The 10,669-nt window shown below is 43.3% G+C and overlaps 1 protein-coding gene across 1 annotated transcript in view; it reads right to left on the bottom strand.

Moving 5' to 3' along the window:
• Window positions 1-10,269: 10,269 nt before the first annotated feature.
• The window catches only part of POLB (DNA polymerase beta), a 129,246-nt gene continuing 128,846 nt past the window's right edge, over window positions 10,270-10,669 (bottom strand). Inside the window, exon 14 of the mRNA XM_078666218.1 lies at window positions 10,270-10,570. Within this exon, the coding sequence (XP_078522344.1) occupies window positions 10,476-10,570 (95 nt within the window). The 3' untranslated portion in view covers window positions 10,270-10,475. The remainder of the gene's footprint in view (window positions 10,571-10,669) is intronic.

Genomic DNA, 10,669 nt, shown 5'->3' with positions numbered 1-10,669 from the left:
GAAGAGTTCTGTGCAGCAATATGGCAACTCTTCTGGAGCTAGGTGTAAAACCAGAGTGGTAAACCCTGTCATAGACAAAGCGGCCCACAAAGGGGCAGTTCGTACATAGTAGATGGGTCTTCTATAAGAAAATTACTGCTGGGCAGTATCGCTTGATGTATCAGAACACTGCAGAACGCTTAATGTAATCCATAGAAGGGAAAACATTATTAAAACAGAACATTCAAGAAAGGAAACCAGGATTAGTAGATTAGTAGCCCAAATAGATCACCCCCCCCCCCCAATCCTACACTACACCCCAGGAAGCATCTGGTGCCCTAACTAACCCAAAATCTCTAACTAGGGGATAGGAAACCTCAGTGGTTCATAGGTGCCCATACAACAGGATCCAGCAGCTGACAACGAAGTACCTCACACAGAGTTGAATTTGCCCCACAGTACCCAACAGAAGCAATACAAAGAATGAGAAAAGAGTCACTTGGGCTAGCTACCCCATTTGGAGAGGGAGGGAGGGAGGAAAGCCCAGCCCTCCTCTCTGGTGGTCCCTCTCAAACACTACTGTCAGTGTAAATGGAGAAGGAGCATCTAGATCATCGCATTCTGAAAAGCTGAGACGAGGAACCCAAGTCTACCACCGCAGAGCAAAAAAACAGTGGAGTATTCAAGAGGTTCTCAATCTCCTTCGGTGAAGCCAAGTCTGAGGCAAGTTCCTCTCGAGTCGAGCCCTCCTCATTGTCCCGCGTCTCCTCATGAAGCCCCGGTGAATTCAATTATATCTTCTTCAATGCTGCCCTGTCCTGGATATTTGTATTTTGGCACCTTCTCTAATGACATTTTGGGACAGGCTGTTCTTGAGTGGCAATACCCAGCGGAGGCGCGGGCGGCCACCATTTTCGGTTGCGGTTCCCGCTTCTCCTCATCAACCAAGTATTTTTTTTTCTTTCCACTACTAATGCCTCTTAGGGACTTCTGGATATTGGCAGTATCTATAGGGTGTTTCTGGACAGGCTGTTATCAAGTGGAAATAGTTGTATCTTTGTGCCTCTAATGTGGGGAAGGCTGTTGTTGTTACAGGAAGTGCTGCACTTGCCATACTAGTCTTGTGCAACGATTTGGATATGCACAGACTTTACCTTCTTTGCTTCTAGCCTGCCCTGGTATTTTGGCGTTATTTATCTTATTGGAAATGTGGGCGGCCACCTCTTTTGGTCGCTGGGCTCATGTTTCCTTCTTTTTGCATTTGATATGCCATTACCACTATACTATTGCTGCAATACTTTCAATATATATTCTGTGCTGCTCTGTCCCTGCTACGCTAACATCAATTAAAGATACCTTCGATGTTTTCTCTGAAGAGCTGTATTGGTGCGTCCTGAGCTTCACTTTACTAGAGTACTTACTTCCCACTCCATTCCTCTTGGACGTTTGAGTCTCATGCACAATTATTTTTTTTCTTTTTTTTTTGGGTGTCTCCTCTCGTCTTTGTTACGATGGCCAATGACTCTCATTCTGCCAGGTCCTCTGTAACGGGCACAAAACCAAAAAGACACAAAAATGACCCGCCATCTCCAATTCATTCCTCTCCAAACCCAGTTTTGGACTCCATTTTGGAAGAAGTTCGGGGTCTCCAACCATTTATGTCTGCAACAAACGAGAAACTAAAACAAGTAGAGGAGAGATGGATCGTCATGGAAGGCAAAGTACTAGAATTGGAACAGCTCGTTAGTGACATTCAGGATATCTCTACTAAGATCCCACTCCTTGAACAGGAAATTCATAAACTGAAGTTACACACTGAGGACCTTGAAAATAGAAATCGTAGAAACAACATACGCCTTTATGGCCTTCCGGAAAATATTGAGGGTCCCAATATGGTGCTGTTTGGGACGCCTTACCACCAATCCTACGAGACCTCGAGGTAGCATCATGCTCTTTTTGGAGTTTACTGAACTAATGACTATCTTGAAAGCTGCCAAACTCAAACGCCGTCTTATTTGGTCTGGTCATACTATCTACATCTCACAAGACATCTCCAATGCAACTAATGCTCGTCGTAAGGAATTCCTTGCTCTGCGTCCTCAGATGAGACCTCTTAATCTTCAATACGGAATTCTACATCCATGTCTTTGCAAAGTTACACATGATGGGCGTTCACGCACCTTTGATGATCCTGAAAAACTCAAACTTTTTCTTTATACCTTTTCTTCAACTGGAATGGATACGACCACCTGATTTTTTTTTCTTTTCTCTTTCTGCTTTTCAGGATTGCTTCTTTTAACTCATTTGTCTGGTTTTAACCTCAACTTGGACATTAATTGTTTTTCTTTTCTTTTTCTCTTTCTATGTCCTGCCTCGATTTGAGGTGCTCTTTTTACTATATCCTTTCCTTTCATGCCTGTGATCTGCTTTGCCGTGCGTCATCATGCTCCCTCTTCACTGTGTTCTCTTTCTCTTACAGATCTGGTTGTTTTGCCTTGATCTGTCTGTTCGTCTTTCTCTTCTTGCTTTATCCCTCTCTCTTTCTTCATTTTCTTCTTTTGCTTTCTCTTTGATCGTATATTTTCAGTCTCTATGTATTTATATTTATTCTTCATTGTTCTTGGTTAGTGTCTTAGGGTTAATGTATTTTAGTATTGTGGGTTTTTATGGTGATTTGTCTTCATGTAACTTTTTTGTATGGTGTGTTTTTTTTTGTAGTCTTATCCTTGAAGTGTACCTACTCCATATGTCTTCCATCCTCCCAACCCTCCATTTTGTGTAATTTTGTCACGTGGAAAGTCCGGGATCTTGGGAATCCAGTCAAGCAACAAAAGGTACTGTCACACTTATCTAAACTTAATTCTCAAATTGCTTTTCTTCAAGAAACTCATTGTACAGATGTGGAATCGCTAAAGTCGAAAAGACAATGGGTGGGCCAAGTTGTTCCTGCATTCAACAAAAAAGGAGGTGTTGCTATATTGTTTCACAAAGCTTTGTCAGTTCAAATTTTATCTACTCAAAATGATGTCGATGGGTAATGGCTAAGATTGTGGTACAAAACAAAACGTTAGTTTTGTTACATATCTATGGTCCTGTTACACCTGACCCTAAATTTTGGAATGATATCAACATTCTTCTTGCCTCAATTGATTGCCCTAATATTATTGTCGCTGGTGACTTTAACCATTGGTTAGACCCTTTTCCCGATAGATTGCCCAAATGTAAATTTCAACCTGATAAATCTCATAAATCTTTTCAATCGGCCATTGCCTCTCGTCCATTATATGATGTTTGGAAAACCTGTAACCCTGATTTACTTGAATACACTTTTTTCTCAAATATGCATCATACTCGCTCTAGGTATGATTACATTTTGGTTAGTAAATCCCTACTTCCCTCTATTCAAAAATCCGAAATTGGATCCATTTTTATTTCAGACCATGCACCTGTTTATGCTGTTTTAGATTTTTCTCTTACTTCCTCCAAATTTAGCAGTTGGAAACTTAATACTTTCCTGTTATCTGATACAGTTTTAATCAAAGATGTCACCACTTTTATTAATGAATTCTTTACTTTCATTAACCCATTAGATACCTCTGTCCCTAATAACTGGGATGCTTTTAAAGCCACCCTCCGTGCCTTTACCATTTCCTATGTATTAAAAAAGAAGATTGCAAGAAATAAATATAAGGATCAACTACAAAAAATTAAAGGATTAAAGCATACATATTTTACCTCTAGAGCTCCTGATGCCCTTCATGATTTAATTGCAGCAAAAACTGAACTTAACCGCATGCGTGCGGGCGGAATTCCGCTCGTACGCGGAGATTTTTAAAAGCGCATGTTACGTGACGAGCTGGGCTCGTCATCAGCGTAGCAGGAGGCTACCTCATGACGAGCCCAGCTCGTCATCAGCGTGGAAGGGGTTAATAAACTAGCAACTATTGAAGCATGTAACATTCTGCTTAAGATTAAATCTAAATGTCATTGAGGTCAAAACAAAGCAGGCAAGATGCTAGCAAACTACTTAAAAGTTAAGTCTGAACGTAAAACTATTGGCCCTATTCTTAATGAATCTAATAACAAAGTAGTCTCATCAGATGAAGATATTGCCGAGGTCTTTCATGAATATTATCAATCTCTTTATTCTGATGACACATTTCCCTCCACTCAAAATGTTAACACTTTTTTTTCAGGTCTTCCTTCACGACCATCTCTTCCTGATGAATTTGCCGAATTAGAGAAAGAAATTACCATTCAGGAAGTAATCAATGCCATCCAATCTTTGAAAAAAATCGAAGGCACCTGGCCCTGATGGGTTACCTGTAGAATTTTATTCCACTTTTAACTCAATTTTTGCCCCCAAACTCTTACAACTTTTCAATTCCTTCATTGCTGATGCTAGAGCCTCTGGGTCTTTTATGGACGCCTTAATTGTCATAATTCCTATACCTGACAAGGACCATTCTTATTGTAAAAATTACCGTTCTATATCATTGATTAATTATGATTGCAAGATTTTTGCCAAGATTCTTACTTCCCGCCTTGATAGCGTCATCCCTCTTTTGATTAAAACTGATCAAGTTGGATTTGTGAAAGGTAGACTAGCTTCTGACAATGCTTGAATGTTTACTAACATTATTTCCCATGGCAAAAAATGTAAAGATACCCTTGCAGCCCTATCTATAGATGCTGAAAAAGCATTTGACCGTATTAATTGGCAATTTAGGTTTCAAACTCTCCAATGGTTTGGTTTTGGACCCTCTTTTATTTCTTATATTAAACTTTTGTATTCCTGTCCCCGTGCCAGTATTTTTGTGAATAACCATTTTCAAGGTTATTTTCTTTATCTAGAGCAGGGGTACTCATAGTACGGCCCGCGGGGCGGAAGATGGCCCCGGGCGCATACGTTGTGAATACGTATTCAAAACGTATTCACAACGTTTGCTCCTGCGACCATCTTCTCTGCTTATGCCTGCCTCTGATTGGCCTGAGCCTCCGTGACGTCACAGCCGGCGCGAAGCACAGGCCCTTTAAAAGTCGGCTGTAACTAGCGCTTGTACAGCTGACTTTTAAAGGACCTTTTAAGGAGCTTCCTGTGTCGTGGTGACAACGTTGACGTACTCGCAGCCCGCAGCCAAGGAGAATCTTAACTGCAGCAGGAAATACTTCAGCGTCAGGTAAGTGTAACTACGGGCAGTACTATAGGTCATGTTACCTTTTCCTTTTGTAACTATCGTCGCTTGTATTTTGTTTGCTTTTGATGCATGCACGATTGTCACTGTTGCCTCATGTAACGTTTCCTTTTGTAACATGCCCTGAGAGCAGACAAGCCCTGAGGTATGATCTCGCCCGCCTGTGTGGGCACCTGAGAGCAGACAGGCTCAGAAGTGCTTTCTTTCGCCTCTGGAAAAAGCCATTTCTTTGGACAAGGATTTCACAAGCCTCCTGGAATGAGAAGCATGCGTGAAATGTCATACGCACATAACTGTATATAAAATGCCAGGGGGCACTGGAAACTGTAGCCACAATGAAGTACTGTGCAATAAACCAGACCACCCTGGCCCCCCACCCACCGGCCAGGGTACAGGAGGTCAGACACCAGCATCAGGCGAGGGGACTAGCAGGCCTCCCCCAAATAGTCCTCCTTCCAAAACCTTCGCTGCCCCCCCACCCCCATCTACCCTACAACCCCCGCCGACCACCCCAAACCTAAAAATCCCATAATGCTCTCTTGAGACTCTCTGGCCTCTACGGTCTGTGACACACCTTGCACAGCGCTTAGAGTGCACCCACTTCCAGTGGAAGCGCTTTAGTCTCAGGAGGTCTGAGACAGGCTGTCTGTGGGTCTAGCGAGCAGCAGGTGCAGTGGCACCGAGTAAGGCCTTCTAACACAATATCGAAGTTTTAGTATCGTGTGTATACGTGGTATCAGCTGCTGATCTCGGAAGAAGAAGTCCATCACCAGAGGCCCCAACAACACCCTACTCTGGAGTGAGATGGAGATCTAAGTGAGAGGCTAGCCACCATCAGAAGCTTCGCTGCGGCACCTACAACACCCTACTCTGGAGTGAGATGGAGATCTAAGGGAGAGGCTAGCCACCATCAGAAGCCTCGCTGCGGCACCTACAATACCCTATTCTGGAGTGAGCCGGAGATCTAAGGGAGAAGCTATCCGAAGTCTACCAGTTATACCCCCAGCCCCCTGTGATGTGCCCCCTCCTCAAGTCGAGCTGGACTACCTACAAAGCCCTCACTCCCCCTATGAACACAGCGCTCATGGCGAAGCTGTCAGTCACAGGAGGCAATAATATTAGTCATTCATTCATTCATTAAGTCGGTCAACCAATGAAGGCCACACTGGGTGCCAAGGTCACTCAGGGCATGACCTTTTCAAAGTCAAGTAGTCAAAAACGGACAGCAAACCTGCCCCTTCTCTAAATCTGCAGCCCTGAGCCCTTCACATTTCCACCTTCTCCCTCTCTTTCTCTCTCCCTGTCTCTCTCGTTCCCTCTCTCTCTGTCTCTCCCTGCCTCCCTCTCTCTGCCTACAAGTTTCTCTCCACCCCCTCTCTCAGACTTTGCCTCTCTCTCGCTTTCTGTGTGTCTCTCCCCCCGTGGCTGTGTGTTTCTTTCTCCCACCCTTAAAGACCTGTGAAGTGCTGGGGCGGAGCTGTGTGTGTGCCCGGAAGCTGTCTCAGCCCAGGCACACACAGGCAGGGTGAGATGAAGAGGGTGACAGAGGGAGGGAGAGAAAGGGAGGGAAATAGAGGGAGAGTGAGGGAGGGAGTGAAAGGGAGGGAGAGCGAGGGAGGGAGGGAAAGGGAGTGAGAGCGAGGGAGAGCGAGGGAAAGGGTGACAGAGGGAGAGCGAGGGAGGAAGGGAGGGAAAGGGACGCAGACAGAGGGAGAGCGAGGGAGAGTGAGGGAGGGAAAGGGAGGCAGAGAGAGGGAGAGCAAGGGAGGGAGGGAAAGAGGCGGAGGGAGAGGGAGGGAGGGAAAGGGAGGCAGACAGAGGGAGAGCGAGGGAGGGAGGGAAAGGGAGGCAGACAGAGGTAGAGCGAGGGACGGAAGGATAGGAGGGAGGGAAAGGGAGACAGACAAAGGGAGAGGGAGGGAGACAGATGGAGGGACAGGCAGAGGGAGGGAGGGAGACAGACAGAGGGAGGGAGGGAGACAGACAGAGGGAGGGAGAGGGAGACAGAGGGAGGGAGAGGGAGACAGACAGAGGGAGGGAGAAAGACAGATGGAGACAGAGAGAGGGTGACAGAGGGAGGAGGGAGGCAGAGGGACGAGGGAGACAGAGGAAGGGAGACAAAGAGGGGAGACAGACAGAGGGAGACAAAGAGAGGGAGCGAGAGGGAGACATATGGACACAGACAGCGGGAGACAAGGAGAGGGAGGGAGACAGAGAAAGGGAGAGGGAGGGAGACAGAATGGGAGAGGGAGGGAGACAGAAAGGGGGAGGGTGACAGACAGAGGGAGGGAGGAGGGTGACAGACAGGGAGGAGGGAGGGAGGAGGGTGACAGACAGAGGGAGGGCGACAGATGGAGGAGGGCGACAGAGTGAGGAGGGCGACAGAGTGAGGAGGGCGACAGAGTGAGGAGGGCGACAGAGTGAGGAGGGCGACAGAGTGAGGAGGGGGGCAGAGTGAGGAGGGAGACAGAGTGAGGAGGGAGATAAAGTGAGGGAGAGGGAAGGAGAGAGGGAGACAGAGAGGGAGAGGGAAGGAGAGAGAGGGAGACAGAGAGGGAGAGGAAAGTAGAGAGATGGAGACAGAGAGAGAGAGGGAGAGAGAGGGGGAGTGAGAGAGTTAGAGTGAGTGAGACAGAGGGAGTCAGGGAGAGAGAGGGAGTAAGAGGGAGTGAGACATTCTGAGTGAGACAGAGGGAGAAATAGGGAGAGAGAGAAAGAGAGAGATGTGTGTATGCCGGGTATGGTGGCTCAGTGGACGAAGGCGTCCGCTGCAGGGACCTGTGTTCAACCTCATGGTCACAGTTTTTTTTGTTGCTCTAGCCCCGACCCCTCCCCCACTGACCCCGCCCCCACCAGTGCGGCCCTCGGACACAAACCACACTGTAAATTTGGCCCCCGAGAGAAAGTTTGTGAGTACCCATGATCTAGAGGTACAAGGCAAGGTTGCCCTCGTTCTCCTTTATTATTTATCTTATGCCTTGAACCATTCTTTGAGCGTATTCGGACTAACTCCCGGATTACTGGCTTTAAGCTCTCCTCTGTTGAAACTAAAATATCTACTTATGCAGACAATATTTTGATTTATATGTCCAATCCTGTTGACTCCCGTCCACATTTTATGAATGAAGTTCGACTCTATTCCTCTATTTCCGGTTACAAACTCAATTGATCAAAAACAGAAGTTCTACCTTTAAATTCTATTTGCTACCAATATATGTTTAGTGACTCTAATTTTGCTTGGTGTCCCTCCAAAATTAAATACCTTGGCATTTGGTTTTCGTCAACCCTAACTGATACTCTTAAATTTACATTTAACGCCTTGCTGAAAAAACTTCAATCCCTCCTCCTCATATGGTCTCCCCTATATCTTTCATGGTGGGGCAGATTGGATACTATAAAAATGATGATTGCTCCCCACGTGTTGTACACTGTGTCTATGCTTCCTAGTAAAATCCCTAATGTATATTTTTCTCGAATAAACTCTATTTGTATAAAATTCGTATGGAATAATAAACACCCACGTATTGCTCTACACAAATTTATTCGACCTAAAGCTGAAGGTGGTGTTCACTTTCCTAACTTTAAAGCCTATCACTCAGCTTTTTTGATTAAACAATCCTTTTCATTAGTATATGATTTTTCGGATGTTCCTGTCCCTAGATGGATTCTTTTTGAACGTTCACTATTAAAAGATTTTTCTTTTCAACATATCTTTTTTATGTTTAATTGCTCCTTTTTGTCCAAAAATCCTGTTTTGAAATACTCCCAAACTTTACTCTATAATACATTTTCTAAGGATTTGACTCCTCTGCAATGTTTTTTATCCTCCAATGTATGGTACAATACATTTCTTAAATATAAAGGCAAATCTTTTTACTACAAATATTGGAAGGAAAAGGATATCTCTTTTGTTGATCAATTTCTCCATAATTTTTCTATTATCCCCTTTCATGAATTACAAATACATTATCAGTTACCTGATTCCTTTTCTAATGAATACAGTATCATTGTTACTGCCATACAATCTCATTTAGCTACTTTTTCACTCCCACTTGACTCACCTTCTTTAACTCCTTCTACTCCTTTATATCCTTTATTTTCAACCCACAGACCTAAAGCCACCCTTGTATATAAATTACTGTTATCCAATGTTCATGATAGTTCTAAATCCAACATTGAGATTGCTTGGGAAAATGATCTGTCTGTTTCTCTTTCTGTTATAACATGGGAGAAATTGTGGTCTAAGTTGTTTAAAGTTTCTGCTGCTGCGCGTATAACTCAATCTTTGTATTTTATTTATCATAGAGCTCTTATTACTTCTGTTAGCATTTGTAAGTTTTCACCAAACTCCTCTCCTCTTTGTTGGTCTTGTTCTAGTGAAACGGGCATGTTAAAACATCAACTGTATGAGTGTTCTTCTGTTTTATCTTTTTGGGATTCAGTTTGGAATGTTTGCATGTCAATATTTAACTTCAATGCTACTTTATCACTACTGCATGTTTTTTTTACGATCTGTATCACCTGATATAGATATTGTATCCTCTGTTTCTAGACTGTTTGATCTTTTTATCGCTTTAGCTTTTAAGGTAATTTTATCATCCTGGAAAGATAATTCCAAGTTATCGTTACTTACTTTGTGCAATTTTATTTGTGATGAACACAGGATTGCTACTGTTTCCTCTTCTTCTGTTTCTCAAAAAATCAAATCTGATCTCCTTTGGCTTCCCTTTACTACTTATGTTTCTTCTAACCCTCCTTTACGTTATATCTTTTTCATTCTTTCTCCATAATATTATTCCATATATCTTTTTGATTCTTCTTTTCTTTTCTCTTTCTTCCTCCTTCCTTTTCATCCTCCTTTCTCTTTCTCTTTCCTGCTATCCTTTCTTTTTTATCTCTTCTAATTACAAATTTATCTTGTGTTATATGCCTGATTGTTTTATTTTACTCAGGTTAAAATACGTTTTATTAGGGCCTTTGTTTTGTATTTGGAAAATCTTAATAAAAACTTCTTAAACAAAAAAAAAAAAAGTTCATGTTCTGTAAATGCCCCCAATAAAATTAGAAATAAATAACAACTGCAACAAAGAAGTATAAACACAAGATAAATATTTTTAATAAAAAAGGCAAAATAATAGCCGGTCTTACTTTTAATGCACACAATTTACAATCAGCTATCACATGCACAACCAGATTTTCTACAAAAAGGAAGCAATAAAAAGAATTCAGACCACGCCCTTCACGGTCTAAGATGCCCAGATCCCAGTCTCCAGAACCAGACAAACTAAGTCTTCTCCTCGCTCACTCGCTTCGGTCTTTTGGTTCTCGATATCGCCACTGGATATACTCAAAAATATCTTCTTCGCTGTCCACAGGAAGCGGTTCGCCAGCGATTCCTGCAACAACAATTACCTAATATTTACACTAAGGTGAAGCCTCATTTAGAACAACATTTTAGAACAGGCATGTGAAAAAATTAAGTTCCAAGTGGTCCA

Source organism: Lissotriton helveticus, chromosome 11 (assembly GCF_964261635.1).
Source record: "Lissotriton helveticus chromosome 11, aLisHel1.1, whole genome shotgun sequence".
Classification (NCBI taxonomy): domain Eukaryota; kingdom Metazoa; phylum Chordata; class Amphibia; order Caudata; family Salamandridae; genus Lissotriton; species Lissotriton helveticus.
Note: the sequence above shows the minus strand (reverse complement) of the source record. Positions and strands in the feature narration are given on the sequence as shown.